The sequence below is a fragment of the Bos mutus genome, chromosome 3 (genome assembly GCF_027580195.1).
Source record: "Bos mutus isolate GX-2022 chromosome 3, NWIPB_WYAK_1.1, whole genome shotgun sequence".
Lineage (NCBI taxonomy): Eukaryota > Metazoa > Chordata > Mammalia > Artiodactyla > Bovidae > Bos > Bos mutus.
This window is the reverse complement of record NC_091619.1, coordinates 102135383-102161494: the sequence shown is the minus strand read 5'-3', so window position 1 is coordinate 102161494 and position 26112 is coordinate 102135383. Positions and strand designations below refer to the sequence as shown.

The window sequence follows — 26112 nt, the reverse complement described above, 5'->3', positions numbered from 1 at the left end:
TACCGCATGCCATGTTAAAGATTGAAGATCCTACATACTGCAGCTAAGACCCTGCACAGCCAAATAAGTATATATATATATTTTTCATTTAACAAGAATTAATTAGCCCATAAAATCAAATGAGGGCTTCCTAGGTGGCACTGGAGTTACTGCCTGCCAGTACAGGAGTAATGGTTCCCACGAAAGCAGGAGCACAGAAAGGAAAGTAGTAGCAGATGAATAGAACTTTAAAGGGTAGTTGGGCTAATTTCCTCTTTTAAAAATATCTTTTTGTTCTTATTTCTAATTAAAAATGATAATGCATATTATATACAGACTTAAGCATTGTAAAAACATATACCATCAGTGATGAAAGTCTTAAGGGATACCCAGCTGCCTACCAGTTAACCATCGATAACAGTTTGATACATAGTTCTTTCATATCTAATGTACATGTTAGCATATTATTTTAAAATCAGATCACATATTTATTGATTGTGCAAATACGTTGGATAGTTAAGTTTCTGCTTTTCAGTATTATAAACACCATGATGCCTAAATTCTGGTTTTTGTATTCTTTTTTTGATGCCTAAGATTTTGAAAGAAGGAAAGATCAGTTTTGCTTAAAGCTTGAGTAAAAATAAGTTTATGCATTATAGAAATATTTAACAATAAAAATCTATTATAATCCCCTTATTAAATGTTGATGAACTAATTGTACCATTTAGAAAGTTGAATTTATGTACCTCTAGATGGGATCTATCCTTCAGTTTGAAAGTATTTTGTGGTGAACATGGAATTAGTGAGTATAGAGCACAGATCACACCAAAGGAAAGACCAGTAATATTTTGCCTTCCTTCCATAGTCCCGGTTAGTTGTATTTTTGTAGAGTTGTTTAAAATGTAATTTTTATAGTGGGAATTGCTCATTCAAATGTTGCTGTTCTTTTCATTGTAGGTAACATTGTACAACACTGATCAGGATGGTAGTGATAGCCCACGCAGTAGCCTTAACAACAGTCTCTCAGATCAGAGTTTGGCATCCGTTAATTTGAACAGTGTTGGAAGTGTGCATAGTTACACACCGGTAAGTCTTAGTGAAGTTAACTCCTTTGTTGAGTACTCATTTAGTGCTTAAAACTGAACAAAATGTAATTGATAATGCAAATAAAAAGTGAATATGTATATTTCTCATTGGTCAGTTCATGATCATTAGCTTAGATAAGTAAAACAGATTTTTATTATACCTTAGCAAGTTAGATACAAACATATTGTTGTACTATGTTATATATTTTGGTCTACTTAATCTGTTCCATGTCCAAGTGAAAAACAATTGGAATAGGAAAAGAATTTTCACTTTACTTTTCTAAAGCTGTGTTTGATGGTATTTTATAGCCCTTGGTTAAAAGTGCTTAGAGGATATGTATATCACCTTGTTTCCCAGAAGTGGATCTGAGAATAGGATTCTACAAACCCCAAAAGTTAGGATGACCTGGTACCCAGTTGCTTACCAGTCTTGTATTTTTAGATTGGGTCTAGAAAACTAAGGTATGCTATAAAGGGACCTGTGTGAGTCTTCTTGTTCCTATGCTGACCCTTGTTATCTGATACTTCTTTTCAAGTCATCTTGAAACTATCTTCCCCAGTAGACAGAAGCCCAGGAGAGTCACACACCAGCCACACTGTTCATGGTACAAATTTGATCTCATCAAATCACTCTCTGTTCCAAGATGAATAAATAGATAAAAGCCTACACAGGGAAAACGTAAAAGGGACAGAGGGGACCCGAATTTAAAAAATAAGAAGAGGGAAACAAAAACTTGTACAGTTCACATTGAATGTAGGAAAAAAGATGACTGAAAACCACTAACAGTGCTCTAGGGGAAAAATATTTTTCAAGAACGCAGAAAAAAACAGATAAAAGAATAACAATTATGTAAAAGAATGCAGTAGGTATGGAGAACTGCAAATTATAGGTGTCCCCAAATAGTTGGTACAGAGCAGTTTTCAAAAGAAAGAAAGAATAAAAGGGTTAATGAGCTCTAAGAAAAGTAAATGGAAAAAACTATCTAGACACATCATGACAAATTTTTAAATGAAGTAATCATAGATACTCTAGCAAAAGAAATAAGGTGCATACAGAGAAACACAAATCATACTTTTCTTCCATAATACTAAATGCCAAAAGATAATGGAACACTTTTATACAGAGTGTTGAGGGTATAGATTGAGAATTACAAATACTATGCCCACCAAATTGTCATTCAGTTGTGAAGTCAAAAAAAGACATTAATTCTTTAATACAGAGTTTGGAAAGCATCCTACCCTTGTTTTCATGCACGCTTCCTGAAAAAAAGTTACATATTTAGCTGATTGGGTGGTGAATTAACTCAGTAATGATGAAGTCATGATAGAAAAGGACTAGTATTGATTGGGAGCATTGACGCAAACTCAGCAAAGATTTAATAATTTTAAGTTGTTTTAAAATAATTAGAGTAGACAATTGTGAAATGAAATCAAAGAACACAGAATTTGGTATTACAGAATATAAGAAGAAAAAGAAGCCTTTATAGAAACAGGTGACAGAAGTGGGAGCAGACAGGTCTGTTATTCCAGTACATGTAAGAGGGTTAAACTCCCCTGTTAAAAACTAGACATTGTAGACTACTTTTTTTTTCTCCTTCATTTAATAAGATAATCAGTCATCAAGAGCTCCTAAAGCAACAATACAATGTGAGCTTCTGGTTGGGCTTATCACGTATCCATAGATTGAGCCTTTAAGGACACAGTAAGGCTAAATGCACTGTGACAGTTTTGTTACTTATGCATACTGTATAAGCCAGATCACTATGGTGTCAGCTCCCTGGGTCCCACAGGATGACACTAAACCAAAGGAACCAGATGAGAAACCGTGCAAGTGATGGGTGCCTGTTGTGGAGGAGTAAATTCCATTCTGTACCTAAATTGTTACACAACTTGCAGCTGTACCTTAGAAAGTACCCCTCCCCCCCACCCCCATTTGGGAACAAGGAGGTAGATGAGAAACCATCTCTTGGCAGATTCCTGCAAGTTAGAGAGATGGACTGCTTTCCTTCAAGTAGAAAAATGGATGAAAAATATCAGATAATAATTTGCTGCTTGTAAGGCCACTCATCATCCCTTGTTCTGGGGTAATCACAGGATTTTCAAAGGCCTAGATTATTCTGCCATTGAGACTGGCTTACATGGCCTGTGTGGAGACAACGTTTAACGTCACCAGAGTGCCAGTTGGTGAAGCCATTGCCCTACACAAAATTCATATTTTTTCAGGTTATTGTAGACTCCTTGTGAGTATCATTTTGAAAAGCTCTATAAACTTACGGTCACTGAAAGTGAAAGTTGCTCAGTCGTATCTGACTCTTTGCGACCTCATGGACAGTATGTAGCCCACAGGCTCCTCTGTCCATGGGATTCTCCAGGCAAGAACACTGGAGTGGGTTGCCATTCCATTCTCCAGGGGATCTTCCTGACCCAGGGATCAAACCCAGGTCTCCTGCATTGCAGGCAGATTCTTCACCATCTGAGCCACCAGGGAAGCCCACTTATAGTCACTGCTCATGTCTTATTTAATTTTGCAAAACACTAAAACATATGGTAGTTTGTCACTGCTTGATACAGTCTTTAAGAGATATTGCTGATCATGTTTCATTAATTTTATTTCTAGTTGTGCTATTTTCAGAGATAATTCTTACTTTAGTGTTCATGGTACTCTTTTTCCCTTTCAGAGCTCAAGGCCCTGATCTGTTTTTCTCAGCATCTCCTTTGTCTTTTATCCTTCACTTCTCATTTCCCCTAAGTTTCATTTAAAAAAGAAAAATTTACCTACAAATGAAGAGTTAGATGAATTGAAGTTCCTTGTTTCTTTGGGCAGTGTCATACAACCTGACTCAGCAATACTCACAGTATATTAAGTACTTAAAGGTTAATTGAATAAACAAATGAGAAATGTTAGTTTCAGAGTATAGTGCGTTTGAGATGAGATTGCTTCTGTGGAAATTGAGATGAAAATTTCACAGAAACTGGAAGAGTTCCAGGCTTGATTTATCACTTATTATGACCTTGGGAATCTCCTTTAATTCCTTTGAATACGTAACTCCTCCTGTGAAATGTGGAGATTGGATTAGATTTCTGTGATTCTTTAAGAGACAAGTTAATAATTTATGGTGTGCCCTTTATGTGTATACAATTTAATAGATGATAGGAAAGCCAAAGACAGGGAAGTTAATTCCTTTGGATTCTATTTTCAGTTCTAGTATTTTTAGTTACATATTTTATGTAACAAATCAATTTTGATATAAAGCTACTAAATTAGTAGGTTTTTTCTTTTCCTGTTAGGTGACAAATCATCCAGAGCCAGTTCCTCAGTCATTAACGCCTCAACAGCAGCCACAGTACAACCTTCCAGAGCGAGACAAACAGTTACTTTTCTCAGAATATAATTTTGAAGATCTCAGTGCCTCATTTCGGAGCCTTTATAAGTCAGTTTTTGAGCAGTCACTTAGTCAACAAGGTGAGTTTTAATACTTTTTTGTTAATATTTTATTGAAATCTTTTTAAGAATTATTTTCAGATAACACTGTTATTTTTCCTTAATCTTAGAACATTACCATCATGATAAGGATTGAATGCCTTTTGCGCCTTTACTATAGTCTGTATATATAAGAAATCTATCTTGTCATGCGTGCCTACCTCATTTGATTACTACTGATGTCCTGGAGCACTGTGTTAAAGAATTCTGACACTGCATTTATGGCATATGGGAAGGCCTGTCATGATTAGTTAGTGATGTCTAGCATGTGAAATGTTTTGAGTGGTAAATGTGGCATCACAAGAGTAGATGTTCCTTGCTTTTCTGTCCTGACTGCTGTTATCAAAGAGATAGCTATTAGAGTATGGTAGCACCAAATCTGCGATTTCATGTATGACACTTACAAGTAAACATTGTAGTTGTCATTATTTTGTACAACATACTTAAATCAGATTTCATGCTAAAAGAGATACTGGTTGAGATGCAGTATTATATTTCAAACAAATACTAGATTGTTGCATTATTGTTGGGGTTTCCCAGGTGCATTTATGTATTAATGTCCTGTCAGCTGCTGGTTTAATCAGAGTCATATGATAGAATCAAGATGTCTCATTATTCGCCCATAGAACACCAGTCAGAAATTGTCGGGAACTCAAACATCGAAGCATTGCTTTGTTTGGCAGGTTAACTGTATTCCAGGTCAGAGAGTATACCTGTTCACAGCAGTAGACAAAATAGACAAAAATCCCTTCCTTTACATTTTAATACATATCACTGACAAATATTATGAAAGTTAATGTTATACATAAATATTACATATATTGGTGAGTATCCGTAGTTTGTATAGGAAGTTAGTTTTCTGGTTAAAGTAAGAGTCACGTGTTTTCTCAAATTTTATATTAAAATTTTTTTCCTATATAAGTACCAAAATAAAAAAACCCATGTAAGACTTTGCTAAGCAGATCCAGCTTTGCTGATCTCAGTACAAAAATACTGGCTTTGAAATATCAGTGGTAAGTTTCTCATGTTTGAGCCCAAGATGGCTAGAATCCTTACGACTAAGCAAAACAAACGAACAAACAACCAGCCATCTCTACTGCTCTGTTTCATTACTTTTATGGAACATTCTTGAGACAGACACAGTTTAGTGGCTTGTAATCCTAGCAACAACTCTTACGAAGCACGTACCATTGTCATCCTATTTATAATTGAGGTGATTGTGGCTTGACGAGGTTAATAATGCTCCAGAGTTACAAGTGTATAAATTGTAGTGCAGAGATTTTAATTATTCTTTTCTGGCATTAAGAAATATGTAATCTTAACCCTTAAACTGCCATATTGGACTTAAAGTTTTTGGAGTAGTCAGAGAAAGAGATCAGAAATCAGTGAGCTTTATTTCTACTCTCCTCTTTTGCCGAAGGTCTTCAGACCTGTAGAGAGCCATCTTGAATGTGACTCAATACCTCTTCCTCTTTTCCCTTAACATTTAGTCATCTTCCAAGGGGCTTCCTTGGTGGTTCAGTCAGTAAAGAATCCGCCTGCAGTGCTGGAGACCTGGATCCCTGGGTTAGGAAGATCCTCTGGAGGAGGGCATGGCAACCCACTCCAATATTCTTGCCTGGAGAATCCCCATGGACAGAGCAGCCTAGAGGGCTGCAGTCCATGGGGTTGTAAAGAGTCGGACATGACTAGTGACTAAGGACAGCACAGCACATCTTTCAAGACAACCCAGATACTGCCTTTTCAAGGAGGGCTTCTTTGTATTTCGATGCCCCTTACTAGGTAGAACAGGGAAGAAGAGATTCTGTATTCCCTCTGATTACTTTTGCTTTAGTACTTATAATGTTGACAAAATCTCCTCAAGTGTTTGTCTCTTCCCCTTGACCATGAACTATTGAGGACAGAGAATGATGTTTCTTCTCGGTAACCCCAGAGCCCAGGGTATGGTGGATATTACATCAGCATTTGTTCAACTGAACCAGAATTGCTTCCTGACAGCATATACTTTTGCTCTGTAAATAATTTTGCAAATGTCTGTCATAAAATACAACTGAAATCTGACCATCACTGATCTTGCTTTCTCTGTTCTCAGGTTTGATGAACATCCCTTCCGAATCTTCCCAGCAGTCCCACACTTCTTGTTCGTATCAGCACTCTCCCAGCAGTACAGTGAGCTCTCACCCACACAGCAACCAAAGCAGCCTGACCAACAGTCACGGCAGTGGCCTCAACACCACGGGCAGTAATTCGGTTGCACAGGTCTCACTGTCACATCCCCAGATGCACACACAGCCGTCTCCACATCCGTCCCATCGACCGCATGGTTTACCGCAGCATCCACAGCGTCCCCAGCACCCAGCACCACACCCACAGCAACACAACCAGCTCCAGTCACCTCACCCCCAACACCCCTCTCCACACCAACACATACAGCACCATCCGAACCACCAGCATCAGACGCATCAGACATTGACACATCAGGCGCCTCCACCCCCACAACAGGTATCCTGTAATTCTGGTAAGTTTTTGTCTTCTGACTTGTTGTGTTTGGCTGTGAATTCCAATCTTTTATCTGGGGCTTGTATATATTTTCTGTCTGTACTCATCTGTCTTCTTTTATGTTTCCTTGCTGTGGTCCTGTAGTTGTAAATCGTTTAATCCATAGATTAAACTGGATTATTGTCTTGATTACAGTTTATTAGTATAACATAAGCAAACTCAGCAACCCTTGCAGGTTTTGGTTTTTAACTCTTGTCCTTCTGGAAAATGAGCATTTTAAAGAAGAATGTAATGCACAGTCTGTCTGCAATCTATTGTGATTCATTGTGGTATAGAATAAAGAGTATAGATTTGTGTCTGAAAGACCTGCATTTCAATCCTCATTATGACTCTTAGATCTTTGGTGCAGTAGCTCTTTTAGTCTTGTTATTTTTTTATCTATAAAAATAAAACAGCCCCGGTATACAGTGCTGTTATGAGGATCACATTGGGAATACAGATATAAAATGCCTAGTCTGGCATGTGTGCTTAGTCACTCAGTCATGTCCAACTGAGCGATGCTGTGGACCATAGCCTGCCAGGTTCCTCTGTCTGTGGAATTCTCCAGGCAAGAATACTGGAGTGAGTAGCCATTCCCTTCTCCAGGGGATGTTCCCAACCCAGGGATCCAATCCTGGTCTCTTGGATTCCAGGCAGATTCTTGACTGCCTGAGCCACCAGGGAGGTCTAGTACTTTGTGTTTATGTATTTGGTGAATGTTCCTACTTTTTCTTTCTTCGCATATTCCTGCCAAGTGTTTCCTTTAGAATGATAGATTCATACCCTGAATTTTTTTTTTTTTTAAGTCTGCTGCTCATAAGATAGGTCTTGATGGTTTCTGGTGAGATGTTTAACTGACATAGCTCACAGACCAGGCAGTCTCTGCATTGCAGAACTCCAAAGGGTGCTATGGACTTCTGCAAGGTGAATGGGGCCTCTTGGAATTTTGCAGAATACAACTGGGTTCAATTCTTAGATACATCACAGTGGCCTTGTTAAGTTATGTCACCTCTAGGTTCAATTTCATTTATTTGTAAAGTGCAAAGAAATAATACCTTTCCTTCCTGTCTCACAGAACAGATTGCCCAACACAAGATATAGTGGGTTTGAATCCATTTGTAAAACTGGATTGGGATCATCCAATACCAGGAATAAGGCTAGCTCAAACTTTCGCTGTCCAAGATTTATAATATTGTCAGTATTATTTTTATAGGTGTTTCAAGTGATTGGTATGCAACACTTGATATGCTCAAGGAAAGCTGTCGAATTGCCAGCAGTGTTAATTGGTCAGATGTAGACCTCTCACAGTTCCAAGGTGAGTATTGATTCCTTCTTCCTTATAACCAAATACACATGATCGTGTGTTTTTGAGTACACTGTAAGTTTCTTTGAAGTAAGCGTCTCCTTATGTAGTGTTTCTTTTACAGTTGGTAGTATGCTTAAAAACAACAATTTGTAAAATTCTTAATTAAGTCTTCTGGCCAGTTGATGTAGTAGATGGTCACAGACAAGAGATCTGAGGGAAATAAGAATCAGTCTTTGAATAATTTAGAAAATGTCATAAGCAAAAGATTACCAGTGGAAGTTTTGAGGGCTGGAAAAAAATTGCTGGTTTTTTTGCAATGTTTGCAGGACCATGCTAACAGTATTTTTAATGTTTTCCTCATAGGTTTGATGGAGAGTATGAGACAGGCAGATCTCAAGAACTGGTCTTTAGATCAGGTTCAATTTGCTGATCTCTGTTCTTCTCTTAATCAGTTCTTTACACAAACTGGCCTTATCCACTCACAGAGTAATGTTCAGCAGAATGTCTGTCATGGTGCCATGCATCCAACAAAACCTTCCCAGCACATTGGAACAGGTATGGCTTTAATTTTCTTCTTGATTTTCTCTTTTTCTCATTCATATTTAGTAACTATTTAGGGAAACTTGATATGTTGTTAATGATAGAAGTGATCCATTTATATCTTTTTATTTCTAAGAAATGAAGTCAAGTAATTTAAGGTATATCTTAGAAAAAGTAAGATAAAAGAAACTATGTTTTTATCTCGTGATTTACTTGATTATTTTATTGTTTGTGGTCTTTAACCTTTCAAGTTACCAATCGAGAAAATGTCTTAAGGATATGTACATTTTAATTGTACTAAGAACATAGTTTTAAGGTGTTATCAATTTAAATTTGTAGAGACTTGCAATGAAAATCAACACATCTTTTATATCTTCTAAGAATGTTAAAATTAAAGTTAATTTATTTAAATAGTATATACATAATGGAAGTCTCATTTAAGTTTTACTCTGAACTCAAAATTTGTGCTCTGCATTTTTCATCTCACTTTCTTCTTTTATTCTTTCCCCTTATGGCCAATCTCATTTATTCTGTGAAATTGCGGTGCTTACACTTTTCTCAAATTTATATTCTGTTCTTTGTATCCAGGTTCTTTCTCTCTTCATCTTAATTTCTTGATGTCTTTTATCTCCAAGTTGACTTCTTTCCTGTTTGTTGTCTTGTTTTAAAACTTGATGCTGAAAAGCCCTCTCTTTCTATCCTGAGTTGCTTCATTCAGTTGTTATCCTAGCTTATTTCACATACTTGATCTTTCCATATTCTCTAGAACCCTAGTCTTTTTTGTGAATCTTCATTTCTGTGTCTTTTTTTTTTTTTTTCAGTTTATTTTTTAATTGAAGGGAATTGCTGTACAGAATTTTGTTGTTTTCTGTCGAACCTCAACATGAATCAGCCATAGGCATACATATATCCCCTCCCTCTTGAACCTCCCTCCCATCTCCCTCCCCATCCCACTCCTCTAGGTTGATACAGAGCGCCTGTTTGAGTTTCCTAAGACATAAGCAAATTCCCATTGGCTGTCTATTTTACATATGATAATGTAAGTTTCCGTGTTACTCTCTCCATACATCTCACCTTCTCCTTCCCTCTCCCCATGTACAAAAGTCTGTTGTTCTCTATGTCTGTTTCTCCATTGTTGCCCTGTAAATAAAGTCTTCGGTACCATTTTTCTAGATTCCATATATTTGCGTTAGTATATGATACTTACCTTTCTCTTTCTGACTTACTTCACTCTGTATAATAGGTTCCAGGTTCATCTACCTCATTAGAACTGACTCAAATGTGTTCCTTTTTATGGCTGAGTAATGTTACATTATTCAGTAATTAAGTCTACTGAAGCCACTTAGCAGCAGCAGCAGCAGTGTTACATTGTGTATGTGTACCACAGCTCCTTTATCCATTCATCTGTCAGTGGACATCTAGGTTGCTTCCATGTTCTAGCTATTGTAAATAGTGCTGCAGTGAACACTGGGGTACATGTGTCTTTTTCAGTTTTGGCTTCTTCAGGGTGTATGCCTATGAGTGTGATTGCTAGGTCATATGGTCATTTTATGTATCTATACACATCACATTTATCTGTTCATCTGTTAATAAACACTTGGGTTGCTTCCATGTTTTAGCTATTGTAAATAGTGTTGTGTGAACATGAAAGTACAAATATTTTCTAGGCCCTGCTTTCTGTTATTTTGGGTATATACTCAGAAGTGGAAATGTTGGATCCTGTGCTAATTCTTATGTTTCATTTTCTGAGAAACCATCATCCTGTTTTTCATAGCAACTGTACCATTTTACATTCCCACTAACAGTCAGTAAGGGCTCTAGTTCGTCTACATCCTTGCCAACATTTGTTATTTTCTCTTTTTTTTTAATAGTAGCTATTTCAGTGGGTGTGTGGTGGAGTCTCATTATAGTTTTGATTTGTATGATTAATGATGTTGAGCATCTTTTCATCTTATTGGCCATTTTTTTATCTTCTTTGGGAAATGTTCTTTGCCCATTTTTTGATCAGGTTTGTTTTTTTGTTGCTGAGTTTTAGGAATTCTCTGTATTTGTGGATATTAACTCCTTATGAATTATAAGATTTACATATATTTTCTCCCATTCTTTTGTTTTCTTTTTTACTGTGTTGTTAGTGGGTTTTTTCTTTTGTTCTGTATACCTTCAGTATAATATCCAAGAAATCATTGTCAAATTCAATGTCATGAAGCTCTATTAAAAGAGTTTTAAAGTTTTAGGTCTCACATATAAGTCTAACCATTTTGAGTGAATTTTGTATATGGTTAATATAACAGCCCAATTTCATTCTTTTGTATGTGTGTATACAGTTTTCCTGTTACCATTTGTTGAAAAGACTGTCTTTTGCTCTATTGAATGGTCTTAACACCTTGTCAGAAATCATTCAACTAAATATATATGTGTTGCTGGATTTTTTATTCTGTTCCATTGGTCTTTATGCCAGTACATTGTCCAACTATGGTATCTTTGTAGTAAGTTTTGAAATAAATGTGATGGAACTCTGCTTAATGTTATGTGGCAGCCTGGATGGGAGGGGAGTTCAGGGGAGAATGGATACATGTATGTGTGTGGCTGAATCCCTTCACTGTTCATCTGAAACTATCACAACATTGTTAATCAGTTGTATTGCAATACAAAATAAAAAGCTCAAAAACAACAGAAAAAGAAGTGTGAGTCTACCAGCTTTATTCTTCTTCTGGATAGTTCTGACTGTTCAAGGTCTTTTGAGATTCCATATGAATTTTAGGATGGGATTTTCTATTTCTACAATGGTCATTGAGATTTTTTATATGGATTACATTGAATCTGTAGATTGCTTTAACATATTAAGTCTTGAAGTCCATGAACATGACGTGTGTGTCTATGTCATCTTTAATTTTTTTTCATCAGTGTGTTGTAGTTTTCATTGTACAAGTTTTTAATCTCTGTAAGTAAGTTAATTTATTCCTAAGTATTTTATTCTTTTTGATGTCACTGAAAATCGGATTTATTGTTATTTCCTTTTCAGATTGTTCATATATAGGAATCTGGTTGAATTTTTCATGTTGACTTTGTATCCTGCTATTTTGCTGAATTCATTTCTTATAACAGTTTTTTTGTGTGTAATCTTTAGGGATTTTTACACATGAAATTCTATCTGTGAACAGAGATAAATTTACTTCTTCCTTTTCTGTTTGGATGCCCTTTGTCTCTCTTCCTTGTCTAATTACTCTGGCTAGGATGTCCAGGACTGTGTTGAATAGAAGTGGTGAAAGTGGACATGTTTGCTTTGGCCTTAATAATAGTAGCAGAAAACTTTTTCAGTCTTCTACTGTTGAATATGTTTGTTGTGGGATTTTCATACATGGCTTTTATTATGTTGAAGTGATTTCTTTCTATTCCTGATTTGTTGAGTGTTTTTATCATGAAAGGGCTTCCCTGGTGGCTCAGACAGTAAAGAATCTCCCTGCAATGCAGGAGATGTGGGTTTGATCCCTGGATTGGGAAGATCCCATGGAGAAGGAAATGACTACCCACTCTAGTATCCTTGCCTGGAGAATTCCATGCAAAGAGGAGCCTGGCAGACTACATCCCATGGGGTTTCAAAGAGTCAGACACAACTAAGCAACTAACACCTTCACACTTTTATCATAAAAGGTGTTGACTTTTGTCAAATGCTTTTTCTGCATCAGTTGAGATGATTGTGAGGGCTTTCCCCCCTTCATTCTGTTAATGTGGTTATATTACACTTATCGGTTTTAGTTCTTCTTCAAATATGTGGTAGAATTCACCCATGAAGCCATCAGACCCTGGGATTTTATTTGTACAGGTTTTGCTTTTTTTATGTATTGAATCTTCTTACTCATTATAGGTCTGTTCAGGTTTCTTCTTTTTTCATTATTCACTTTTTGTTGATTTTGTGTTTCTAGTAATTTGTCTGTTTCATCTAGGGTGTCCTGTTTGTTGGTATGCAGTTATTAAAAGAGTTCTCATTCTTTTGATTTCCGTAGAATCAGTAGTAATGTTACTATTTTCAGTTCTCATGTTAATAATTTGGATCTTTCTTTCTTAGTCCATTTAGTTAAAGCGTTGTCAGCTTTTTAGTTTTTAATCTGAAGAAGCACCTTCTGGTGTTAACAGATTTTTCTGCAATGTTTTACTGTTCTCTGTCTCATTTATCTCTGCTCTAACCTGTACTACTTCTTCTGTCTGCTGGCTTTGGGTTTGGTGTCTTCTTTTTGTAGGTCTGTTTTTTAATGTAAGTCTTTATAGCTATAAATTTCTGTCTTAAAACTGCTTTTGCAGTTTCCTGTAAGTTTTGGTATGTTGTTTTTGTTTGTATTATCTCTTAAGTATATTCTGACTTTCCTTGTGACTTCTTTTTAATCCATTGGTGAAGTGTGTTATTTAATTTCCACAAATTGATAATTTTCCAGTTTTACTTCTGTTTTTGATTAATTTGTCCCACTGTGGTCAGAGAAGACACTTTGTATGGTATCTATCATTTAAAATCTATTGAGGGACTTCCCTGGTGGTCTAGTGGCTAAGACTCCACGCACTGTATGCAGAGGGGCCCAAGTTCAATCCTTGGTCAGGGAACCCATATGCCACAACTAGGACTGAAGATCTTCCATGCAATAGCTAAGACCTGCTGCTGCTAAGTCGCTTCAGTCGTTTCCGACTGTGCGACCCCATAGACGGCAGCCCACCAGGCTCTGCCATCCCTGGGATTCTCTAGGCAAGAACACTGGAGTGGGTTGCCATTTCCTTCTCCAATGCATGAAAGTGAAAAGTGAAAGTGAAGTCGCTCAGTCGTGTCCGACTCTTAGTGACCCCATGGACTGCAGCCCACCAGGCTGCTCCGTCCATGGGGTTTTCCAGGCAAGAGTACTGGAGTTGAGTGCCATCTAGTTCAGCCAAATAAATATTTTTTAGAAATCTGTTGAGACTTGATTTGTAGCCTAACATGGTTTATTCTGGAAAATAACTGATGCACTTGAGAAGAATGTTTATGCTGTTATTATTGGGTAGAATGTTCTATATATGTCTAGTAGATCTAGTTGGCTTATTGTGTTAAATCCTCTGTTTGCTTATCTTCTGTCTGGTTGTTCTATCTATTATTGAAATAATGGGTATTTAAGTCTCCAACTATAATTGTAGAGCTGTTTATTTCTCCTTTCAATTCTGTTGTGCTCCATGATTTTTGCAGCCTGTTATTAGGTGCATAAATGTACATAAACAATTATAAATGTTTATAATTGTTCTGTCTTCTTGCTATTTTGCACCTTTTGTTGATATATAATATCCTTTAGAGGGAGTAAGACTTTACAAGATATCTCTTATAACCTTTTTTGGTTTAAAGTCTTTTGTCCGTTATTAGTACAGCAGTCTCTGCTCTCCTTTGGTTGCTGTTTGCATGGAATATCTTTTCATCCTTTCACTTTCAATCTGTTTGTGTCTTTGGATCTCAAGTGAGTCTCTTATAGTCAGCATATGGTTGGATCATGTGTTCTTATCCATTCTGCCAGTCTCCATCTTTTGATTGAGAGGTTTGATCTGTTTATATTTAAAAGAATTATTGATAAGGAGTGACTTTTATGTTTTACTATTTCTTTGCTATTCCTTGTGGCTTTTTTTTGTCCCTTATTTCCTGCATTACTGTCGTCTTTTGTGTTTAGTTGATTTTTTGTAGTGAAATGTTTAAATTCCTTTCTCATTTCTTTTTGTGTATATTCTGTAGCTGTTTCTTTGTGGTTACCATGGCAACTGAGTTTAACATTCTAAAATTACAACACACTAATTTGAATTTATATCAGTGTAACTTCTGTAACATATGAAAACTCTGTTCCTTTTCATCTTCACCTCTGCCTCTGTTGGTTGTCAGTGTCTCAGAATTACATGATCCTACATTGTATGCCCAAAACATACACTGATAATTATTTTAAATGTGTTAGTCTCTTAAATTATGTATAAAATATGTGAAGCTGCAAGCCAAAGTTACAGTAATATGAACTTTTATACTAGTAGCTTTTAGAAACATATTAGCATCTTAAATCATATATAGAACAAAAAGTGGAGTTAAAAATCATTGTTATGATAATGCTGTCTCCATAATTGCCCATGTATTTTACCTTTATTGAGATCTTTATTTTTTCTTATGGCTTTAAGTTACTATTTAGTGTCCTTTGATTTCTTCCTGCAAGACTCTCTTGACCACTATCTTCCAGGACAGGTCTAACAGTAACAAACTGCCTTAGCTTTTACTCATCTGGGAATGTCTTAATTTCTGCCTCACTATTGAAAGTACTCTTTTACCAGCTGTAGGATTCTTTGTTGACAGTTTTTTTTTTTTTTTTTGTCTCTTTTGGCACTTTGAATAGATTGACCTTCTGGCCTCTGAAATTTCTGATGAGGAATATGCTTATTGTCTTAATTGAGGATCCCTTGTATGTGACAAGTCACTTCTTTCTTGCTGCTTTCAAAATTTCTCTCTTTATCTTTGGCTTTTGAAAATGTGCTCACAATGTGTCTTGGTGTGGGTTCCTCTGACTTGATCTCACTTGGAGTTCATTGAACTTCCTGGATGTTTATATTCCTGTCTTCCATCAAATTTGGAAGGTTTTCACCTATAATGTGTTCAGATAGTCTTTCTACCCCCTTTTCTCTCTCTTCTTCTGGAACTCCCAGAATGCATAATTGGGCTGCTTGCTAGTGTCTGACAGGTCCCTTAGGCTCTGTTTGCTTTTCTTCAGTCTTTTTTCTGTTAATCTGTCTCAGTAATTTTCATTGTCCTATCCTCTCTTCAAGCCTGTTGATTGTTTTCCTGTGCCTACTCAGGTCTTCTTGAGGCCCATCCACTATTGTCCTGTCAGAGGGGCCAGGCATCTCTTATGGATTCTCTCTTGACTGAGATCCTGGATTATTTTCTTAAAACCCTTTGTTCCTAGACTTCTGTGGTCATTTCTTTTTGATCCTTGATCAAAAGGATCATTTGTTCTGGATCTGTTGTGTTCTGGTTTTTGTTGTTGCTCAGTCGTGTCTGACTCTTTGCAACCCCATGGACTGTGGTACACCAGACTTCTGTCCTTCACTGTCTCCCAGAGTTTGCTCAGACTCATATGTCCATTGAGTCAATGATGCCATCCAACCATCTCATCCTCTTTCACACCCTTCTCCTCCTGCCCTCAATCTTTTCAAATCTCAGGGTCTTTGAGTGGGCTCTTTGCATCAGGTGGCCAGAGTATTGAAACTTCACCATCAGTCCTTCCAATGAATATTCAGGACTGATTTCCTTTAGGATGGATTGGTTTGATCTCCTTGCAGCCCAAGGGACTCTCAAGAGTCTTTTCTAACACCACAGTTCAAAAGCATCTATTCTTCAGCACTCAGCTTTCTTTATAGTCCAGCTCTCACATCCGTACATGACTACTGGAAAAACCATAGCTTTGACTAGACGGACCTTTGTTGGCAAAGTAATGTCTGTGCTTTTTAATGTGTCTAGGTTGGTCATAGCTTTTCTTCCAAAGAGCAAGCGTCTTTTAATTTCATGGCTGTAGTCACCATCTGCAGTGATTTTGGAGCCCAAGAAAATAAAGTCTGTCACTGTTTCCCCATCTATTTCCCATGAAGTGATGGGACTGGATGCCATGATCTTAGATTTTTATTTGTTCCCAATTACTCTCTGACCTTGTCTTCTTTTCCCTTCCCCTCCTGTCACACCCCTGCTTCTGCACTGCTGGCCTCCCTACTGTTACTTGAACACTCTGGACACACACCACCTACCTCAGGGCCTTCACACTTGCTCTTTCCTCTGTCTTGAGTGACTTCCCCAGATAGACACATGACTCAAGTTTTTCCCTAAAAAAGCACCTATTCAAGTGATGACTTCCCTGATCATCTTACTTAAATAACACCTACTGTTCGGCACTCCTTTTCCCCCTCCTTGCCTTATTTTTCTCCATAGTGTATATAATGTACTATTTATTTTCCTCCCTTCCTCCCATCTTCATCCTTCCCAATAATCTGAAAACAAGTTCCACAAAGGCTGGGAATTTTATTTTTCGTTTATTCTTATTAGCACAAATACTTCTTAAATGAATGAATGGTCATTCAACAAAAGTCTGCTTTCAAAAAACACGTTTTGTGATTAGATTTGTTGTTGAAATATAGTTGATTTGCAATATTAGCTTTAGGTGTGAAGTACAGTGTAGATTTTTAAATTCTTATGACTACATTCTAAATATTATAGGATCTCAGAAATCTTTAGAAGCTGCTTTATAAGTTAATTTCTTGCTTAGAAAGTCCAACTACACTCTCATTGTTCAGTCTGTAATGAGAACATGGAGGTGGGGGGAGATGAGAAGTAATGAGAATCTCTACATGAAAATAAAAGTGTTAAGAATGTGACAGTTTCAAAAAGTTAAGGCCATTTGTTTAATTTGGGTGTCAGTTTATGCCCATCGTCTTGTTTATTTTCATGATTCTTCTCTAATTCTCACCTGTCTCCTCCTTTACTCAGAGGAGTGAAGCCCCATAGCCTGATTCAACCTTAAGAAAGAACATGAGCCACAAATGTGAAGGCTGGTCAGCACTTGGCAGAACTTTTTCTCCTGCAAAAATATACTAGAGCTATAACTTCATATAACTTTTCTCCTCTTCTGAAGTCTTCCGTATGGCAGATTGGTCAAAGACCTCAGTTCTGACTTTAAACTTTTCTATAAAAAAGCATGTCATCTTGGGAGGCGGTAGCTGGAAGTCAGAAGTCTTGGGTTGTCTCCCTGGTTCTTTCCCATCTTCTCTCATCTCACTTCCTCACCTACATGAACAGAAGTAGGGCTGGGTTAGATTATCTCTGAGACTGTCTCAAGCTTGGACAGTCTGACTTTCCAGTGGCAGGTGGAGACTCGGAGTGGCCGAAGATAGTGTGCCCTACCTTGAATACAAAAGGAAGACTTTTCTTCTCCTTCTGTTTTCTCTGGGGAAATGATCACTGTTTCCTAGTTTGATTACGGTATTCCTAGAGTGCAAGTGTAGTCTGTGTGAAACACCAGCGTACCTTAGGGGAAAAGCCTTTCCAGGATTCCAGATGTTTCATAATGTAAAACCGATGTTACCATGGTTCTTCCCCAGGAGTTATTGTGGGTGCCTGTGTGATGTATCCTCCCCTCCCTTTCTGTTTTGCATTAGGATGCAGTGTAATTGACATTTTACAAGAATAACAAGAGCTGTTATTCTTGATGACTGCTGTCAATGAAAGCATATTAATATAAGAACCTTCTGAAATGCTATTTAAATAAGATCTATATTTTCCATCTGCACACTTCTAAATAATACATTGTTAATCACTTTGGAGGTGGCTCTTTTACTTCATATAATAAATCTTTCCTATCATTTTGTGCCTTCAGTCACTTTGTTAATCAGGTTGTGTGCACTTAGGTCTGCTTTCAGGATAAGAAAATCAGGGCAGTAGAGACAGCTGTTACTGGAAAGAACCTGTGAATTAGAGCTGAATTGTAGCCCTAGCCTCTGTCAAACTGATGTGTCTTTGGACAAGTCAGCTCAACCTTCTGAGCGTCAGTTGCCTCATCCATAAAATGGGATAATCCCTGTCTTGCCTTCATTGTGGGCCTAGAGGGAGACTCAGATGAACTAACGGATATGAAAATGCTTAAGAACTATGATAAGGTATGTAACAACAATAGACATAATTGGCCTGCAAGCTTCCAGAGAATTAGAGACAGTGCCAGAATTAGTACCAGGGTATCCACCCATCCCGGCACCCTGTCTGAAAATCCAGCATTACCTCTGGCAGAGTTTTAGCATCCAGAAGGAGACATTCTCCCTTCTGTTTTCATCTTCACTAACCTGCTTAATTTAGTTTTAGGTAACAATTCTATTAAGATTTTTATGCTTGATTGTTTTACTTATGGTAATAGGTTTTCCTTCTTTGTTCTTTTCAATCTGATTAGGAAATCTGTACATAGACTCCAGGCAAAATCTCCCTCCTTCAGTGATGCCGCCCCCTGGTTATCCTCACATCCCACAGGCACTCAGCACTCCAGGAACAACGATTGCAGGTAATTTGAGGCGTGATGTGTTGGGGTTGGTGCTCAGAGTTTAATACTGAAGGGCTTTTTTAGCTTTCCCAGCAGTGAATGAAGCTACCTCAGGAGGGAGTGAACTCCCTGTTTCAGAGAGAGGGGTGGGGTGCAGAATACGTATAAAATGAGGATCATTTATAGAGAGACTTTTCATTTATAGAGATCATTTATGTAGAGACTTGAGGGTGGATGAGTGAGAGCATGTGCGTTGAGTTCCTGGCATGAAGGAGTGTTCAGTAGGTGTTTGTTTCGTCTTCCTTCCTTCTCTCGCGAGTCACTGCTGATGTTGGTTCCTTCCAGGCCATCACGGAGCCATGAGCCAGCAGCACATGATGCCTTCCCAAGCCTTCCAGATGCGGCGCTCTCTGCCTCCAGATGACATCCAGGATGACTTTGATTGGGATTCAATTGTGTAGAGCTTGTTTCTCAAGGCTCCAGACCCAGTGTCACCTTTCTGTGCAGTGGAAGGGAAAGGTTTAAGAGAATCCAGTGGAGAAAACAAAGTTGCTAATCATTTTACCAATGTTATCAAAATTTTTTTTGAAGACAATCAAGATTTTAGCTGGATGACTTACTGCTTTTATCTGACCCAGACGAGTACTACATGTTTGTCTCCCTGCCAGCTGCCCTATGTAGCTCCTAACTGTTGTGTGATTTGAACGGCTTTTGCATATTGTGTCAGTTTGATGTTGACCACAAGTGCCAGACTGATTTTTCAGACAGAGCCTGTTTTGCTGCAAGCAGTTTATAGATGCATATGTATAAGTATGTGTACAAACATTACTAAAAGGCTTCAGTTTTTTTCTAATTGGATTATTGTGTCTTGAGAAGAAAGTTACTGTGAGTTTTTATTCCTTGTTAGGCTATTTTATGCAGAATGCTTTTAACTGATGTAGGCAACTGAAAGGAAATAGATTTTTTTCAAAGCCCAGTTCCCCTTATTTAAAATCTTTTTTGGAAATGTGAGTATTAAGTTCTCCTTAGTAAGTCATAGAGAACCCAGAGTTTGATACTCTCCAAACAATCTAAAGGGGCACGTTGTTCCCGAGTAGCAGGAAGGACTGACCGGATGTGTTTTGATGCCTGGGGGATTCTAGAGTTCATGTTATACCTTGTCAGCATCTGTTTTTCTAAGTCTGCACTGTCTGCCAGTTCTAAATGTGTTTGATTGATTAGAATCTGGGCATTCTTGGCTTTTTAAACAAATCAATGTCTCCACATTCACTTACGTATTTATTATTCAAAAGTGTTATTTTAATATTTATTGCTATCTTCTGTGAATGCCCAACTCCTGTTGGGTTCATTAAGAAGAAATGCAGTGTCTGCAAGCACAGAATTAGTTTTCTTGATAAGAGTTTACAGACAAGACAATCAGAGAGAGATTGTGTCTTTCTCTTTGTCATTATTCCTGCCTTGTGAGTATATTCTCTATCTTTGCGTTTCTGCTGATTGAGACATTAGCTCAGTAAGATTTTCTGGAATTTGAATCTGAGCTCATTTGGGCTACAGAACAGCAGGGCAGTGCTTATCAAGCAGCTTTCCCCCATTCTCTTTCCATTTAGGGAGCGCTGAGAGGAGCGTAGAGCCACACGTGGGTTCTGTGTGCCTCACTCTCCAGTGCAGTAACTGTCGCGTGGCCTGCTGTTTCTGTTGTCCTGTGTGCCTGTGTATGCATGCCGTTTGGTTCCTTTCTTTGAATGCAGCCTGCATCTTAGGATTTTTTATTAGTTTGGTTTTTTTTTTGTTTTATATCACAGTTATTTTGCATGGATTGATTGTCTTAGTTTTATAATGAAACTGAGAGAAATGAGATTTCTTTTTTCAATGAATAGATTTTGAATTGGTTCTTTAGACCAAAAACAGATTTTTTTTTTCTTTCAGTTCTAATGGTGAAATAAAATGTTCCATGAAATCAAGGAGTACTAACTGCTCACTGGTTGCTCTTTAGCATTACTAGTCTCTGTCAGCCATGCCTAAGTCACTTTAATTACCCTTACTGATTCTGTGATTGAGTAATCTCTACTTGGACTAAGCAAAACATCTTTATTTCTCTGTGTGTATGTGAGAGTGTTTGTGAACGTCTGTGGGTATTTTTTTAATGGAGTGTTGCCTTGAATGAATAACTGGGAAGCCAGCCATGGTAAGGGCTGGTGAGGGTGGGGAGAAAGGAAGGGCTCTATGTTCCTGTTGTTTGGACCCTGCTTGGCATGGGAAAGGAAATTCAGTTCCAGCCCCTTGGATCAGTAAAAATCGGGGGATTCTGGAAAGGCAGCCAATAGGCCCCTCTTAGATGGATCAGAGGCAAGATGAGATAGCGGCCTGCAGAGAAAAAGCTTGGAAAAAAGGGGGGAGGGTGATTCTTAGTCTGCTCAAGTCACTGTTCTCTAGATACCAAAATAGCTGTTTTGAATCTTTAAATCGTGTGGGTAGCAATGTGCACTTTAAACAATTTGAGTATTGGAATGCAGTAGCTTATACTGAGTGATTCAGATAGAAACCACTGATGAAGATTTTACAAATTGTGTGAAGCTAATTTCCCATTCAGCAATCATTTACTGATGTGCAGTGATCCAGATTTTTGTGAGAATTTAAACTTAGCATGAATGGCCCTGGAGGCAGAGCCTCCACCCAGACCCATCCCACTCTAGTTAATGCACAGGACTGGGCAGCCCAGGACGGGCTTCCTGGCAGGTCCGGCCAGCACAGCTACCTGGTGAGGTGCACCGCGTCCCTCTAGTGGCTGTCTTAGTGGGTAGTTGTTAATGCAAAGCAAGTTCTGTCTTGGGCTTAAATTGACTGAAGACTTGGGGAAAAGAATCAAATGCATATAATCAAATGGGGGCACTCTGTCCAGGAGAATAATCCGACTGGCATTTGTGGCAGTTTTTGAAATGTAAATGTATTCATGTGTGTTTTTGTAAATACGTGTCTCTCAGATGTCCTTTGAAGTGGGAGGGAATCAATCTGGGGATTATTTCAAATGGAATAGAGTATTTTGATATTGTTCATTCAGAGGGTGACGTGTACATATCTATATTGTATATATGTGATGAAATGCATTGCTTTCTGTGCACACACAGTCTGCTCTCTGTACTGCTGTTGGCCAGTCAGTGTTTTAATGTTTCTACAGTTTTGCTATTGCACGATTTCATATTTTGCCTCTATGATGAACGGCACCCATTCTTTGTAACTGTTTAGTGCTGTAAAGAAATATTCCAAGTGTCATTAGGATTGTTGCTGCCAGAAGTGATATGCATGAATGGCACTTAAAATAAATATATTATGTTAACTCTATTTACAACACCAGTGGGTCTGTGTCATTTGCTGCAGTTGAGGGAACAAGACTGGAGCTAGTGCAGAAGCAGAAAGCCTGCAGTCTGTCCTTCCTTGGAGTCTCGGAGATCGTGTCCCACATATTGCTATCTCAGAACAGTCATTGCTGCTGTTTACTGACCATCTCACTTGCTCTGTGAACTTGGGAAAATTATTTCCTTTCTCTCAGCCTCATTTTCCTCATTTACAGTTCCTATAAAGTGAGAATAATGCCTGCCTCCTAGAGTTGTAGAGGGATTAAATTAATTAAGGCATTTAGAACAGTACCCGGAACATAAAAAGTACTCAGTATGTGCCAGGTGCTATGCTAAGTAGACCCTGTTATCATCATCTTACCTGTGGGAACAACTCACACAGAGGTGTGAAGGCATCCCCAGATCCTTTGTTGACAAGAGGTAGAGCTAAGGTTTGAATCCAGATCTTTTGACTCCAACCTCATGTTCTCTTAACACCATCCACATTACTCCAGGGGAATTCCCCCGGACCCTAGTCTTGCCCCCAGCACTGCCTTCCCAGAGAGCTCCTTCCAAAAGGTGAAAGTGGAGCTTCTTAATATCTGTGGAGCCCAGAGTGTCAGGCATTCCCCTGCGAAATCCAGAGATGAGAAACCCACAGTTCCTGTCTGTAGGGGGTGCAGACTTCCCATGACAGGGAGCAAATGCCAACACGGGGACACTGCCCAGGGAAGCTACTCTGAAGGTGCCACCTGGCAGGAAGATTCTGGGGGTCAGCAGTTAGGTCATACTGAGGCTGGGGCATTGGCTTAGGGAAAACTTGGAGTGGGTATGGGCTATTTTGAGTCCTTGTAGGATCCTAGATAGACAGGGAAGGCATTTCCATTTATATCACTATGCTGAGCCAGGCTGGGAAGCTAGAGTAGCATGGAGAAGGGGTGGGGTTGAAGCTAGAGAAGTGGCGGATTGCTAGTTAAGAGCCAAGCACCAGCGATTCTATGGGATGAGTGGTAGTGTCCCAACCTGATGATGGAAGCATGCTCGATGACACTGATGGAAGACCAACAACACTGGTGGGAAATAGACATGAAGCTGTGGTCTGTCTCAGGAGCGGGAGGACTTCCTACCAGTCCCATGATCCTGCCCAAGACCTCTCCCTGCTTCTGACTTAACCATACAATGCTGTCTACTTCAGGGTCCCTTTTGTCTGAGCATCTCAACACTGAGTGTCATTCTACTGGGTAAAACATTGCCCTTGGATGCAAGTCAGCTGCTTCCAAGACAGACTGTAAGCAAGAACTGGGAAAAATGGCCATGTTGGGCTTACTGAGACACTGTGTTTATCTCCAGCATGATTTTCCAGAGGATTTTGGACTTAACCTCCTGGTATCTCTCTCACCATATGATAAGCAACTAGTCAACCACACATTTGGTAAGGGACTGCACCAGAGCCAGAGTCCAACCCCAGGTCAAGGCTGCTTTGGCCCTGCTCTCAAGCTGTGTCCCCGAGCAACGCTGACCCCAGAAGTCAAGAGTAGGGCAGTCACCATGTATTCCTTGTTTCTTTACGTACTCCAAGTACTTGATACAGGTGATCAGATTTCCCCTTCAGCTGTGTGGTAGACACTCTTGTTATCAACCTACTGCAAAGGAAGAATCTGAGCCGCAAAGTGATTAAGTCACCTGCCCTGGGCCGTCCAGCCCCATATCTCAAACCCAGGTCGTCCAGCCCCAACGCCTGCACTCCGCTGCACTGCTCTGTCAGTCCATACCAGGCAAGGAACGGGAGCCTTAGAACAAAGCCATGAGGCTGCAGTAAGGAGCAGAGGCCGCCAGAGGGCGCAGGGCCACCAGCTGTGTGCTTTTACTTGTTTGGAAGGCTTCCTTTACCACAAGTGCTGTGTTCTATCCTCTGCAGCCCCCACAGAGCTGGGTGCTCCTCCAGATAGATAGGGACCCCCAGGGCCCACCTCTCAGAATCTGTTCTTTCATCATGAAAGCTTGCTGGAGGGAGCCAAGGAGCCCCCTCTAGTCTGGAGTGGGGCCCACTCTAGAGCAGCCTCTGAGCAGAGACATCACTTTGCCAATAAAGGTCCATCTAGTCAAAGCTATGGCTTTTCCAGTAGTCATGTACAGATGTGAGAGTTGGACTATAAGAAGGCTGAGTGCCGAAGAATTGATGCTTTCCAGCAGTGTGCTGGAGAAGACTCTTGAGAGTCCCATGGACGGCAAGGAGATCAAAGCAGTCAATCCTAAAGGAAATCAACCCTGAATATTCATTGGAAGGACTGATGCTGAAGAAGCTCCAATACTTTAGCCATCTGATGTGAAGAGCTGACTCATTAAAAAAGAGCCTGATGCTTGGAAAGATTGAGGACAGGAGGAGAACGGGGCAACAGAGAATGAGATGGTTGGATGGCATCACTGACTGAAAGGACATGAGTTTGAGCAAACTCTGGGCAAGATCGTGAAGGACAAGGAAGCCTGGCGTGCTAGAATCCATGGGGTTGCAAAGAGTTGGACGTAACTTAGCTACTGAACAACAACAACAACACCTGAGCCTGCTGCCCTGGCTCAGCCCCAGTGGTGCCCACTGTCCCCAACTCCAAGGTTAGGGTGGGGAAGGTCACCCCGCCATCCACCGCAGCTGAGTTTCCTGAGGCTCTGCTCTTCTGGGACCTCAGCTGATGCATTATTTGGGCAGGTGTGGGGAGGGCCATGGTCAGGCCAGCCACAAGCCTTGCCACTGTACATCCACCCTTGTCCTCCCACCCCTCCCTCCGAGCCATCCCCCACCTCCGCCCGCACTCACACATCAACCCCTTTGGCCATCACGAACATTATGATTATTGCCACTATTTGCCAGGCCCTGTGCCCAGCACTTGACAGCCGTTATCTGAGTTAGCACTCCCAGTGCCTTGGAGGTTGATGTCATTTATCTCCCTTTTACTGCTGGACATTGCCATTCAGAGAGGTGAAGTCATTTGCCCAAGGTCACCGTCGTGAGAGGTTGGCAAGGGGATGGAAACCCAGAGCTGGCTTACTCCGGTCTGCTCTTGGCACCAAGGCCTATGACCTCTTCCTCAACACTCCCTGGTTGCCCTTGACCTTCCTTGGGGCCAGTCTCCACACCCATCCCAACGCACCCCACCCTAGCCTGAGCTGACGTCACTGGGTGAATGCCACCCCTCTCAGGACGCAGCCCCCAGAAGGTCAGAGAGGCAACTTCCTGTCCCAACAACGGCAATAAAGATGTCCGAGGACACTTCTCACCCTTCCCACGCCTGAGTGACGTCCACGGGCAGAGGCCTTCCTGGGAACGGTCCTCCGAGAGCGTGAGTGTGTGAGCTGTGACTGGGGTGGGGGCGGGGGCCGTGTGTGTGCAGGTCCCGTAAGTCAGGGTAACTGCGGGTGCTGATTGTGCTCGTGTGGCCTTCCGCACATGTGCGCAAGACCTTGTATGTGTGTGCTTGTGTGTCTGTGCCTGGGTATGTGTGTTGCCTGTATGATTGTGACTGTGTGCCTTGGTGTGCCTGTGTGTGACCACGAACCACAGACAGGAGGGAAGCATTCTGTCGGAAGGGGAGGGCCGGATGGCTCCTAACCTCATCAGCCACTCGTGTCTCCCTCTGTGGCCCCCGTCCCGGGAGACAACTTGCCTGGGATAGAGCTGGGCTTAGGACCCTCAGATCTATTCTTCCCCCTTTCTCATCATATTCCTGGCCTGGCCCCTGTCACTGCTCCTCCCTGCTGTGGCCCTTTGGACAGGCACCCAGATCTATCTATACTACCCGTTCCTGCC

General features: G+C 39.9%; 1 protein-coding gene across 6 annotated transcripts in view; it reads left to right on the top strand.

The window, feature by feature from the left end:
• FOXJ3 (forkhead box J3) overlaps nt 1-22317 on the top strand; it is a 125843-nt gene extending 103526 nt beyond the window's left edge. For all 6 annotated transcript variants that reach the window (XM_070368262.1, XM_070368264.1, XM_070368267.1 and 3 more), the window contains 7 exons: nt 937-1065; nt 4353-4527; nt 6638-7063; nt 8297-8398; nt 8753-8944; nt 18892-18999; nt 19324-22317. In XM_070368262.1, coding sequence (XP_070224363.1) covers nt 937-1065; nt 4353-4527; nt 6638-7063; nt 8297-8398; nt 8753-8944; nt 18892-18999; nt 19324-19439 — 1248 coding nt within the window. In that variant the 3' untranslated portion in view covers nt 19440-22317. The remainder of the gene's footprint in view (nt 1-936; nt 1066-4352; nt 4528-6637; nt 7064-8296; nt 8399-8752; nt 8945-18891; nt 19000-19323) is intronic.
• Nucleotides 22318-26112: the final 3795 nt, after the last annotated feature.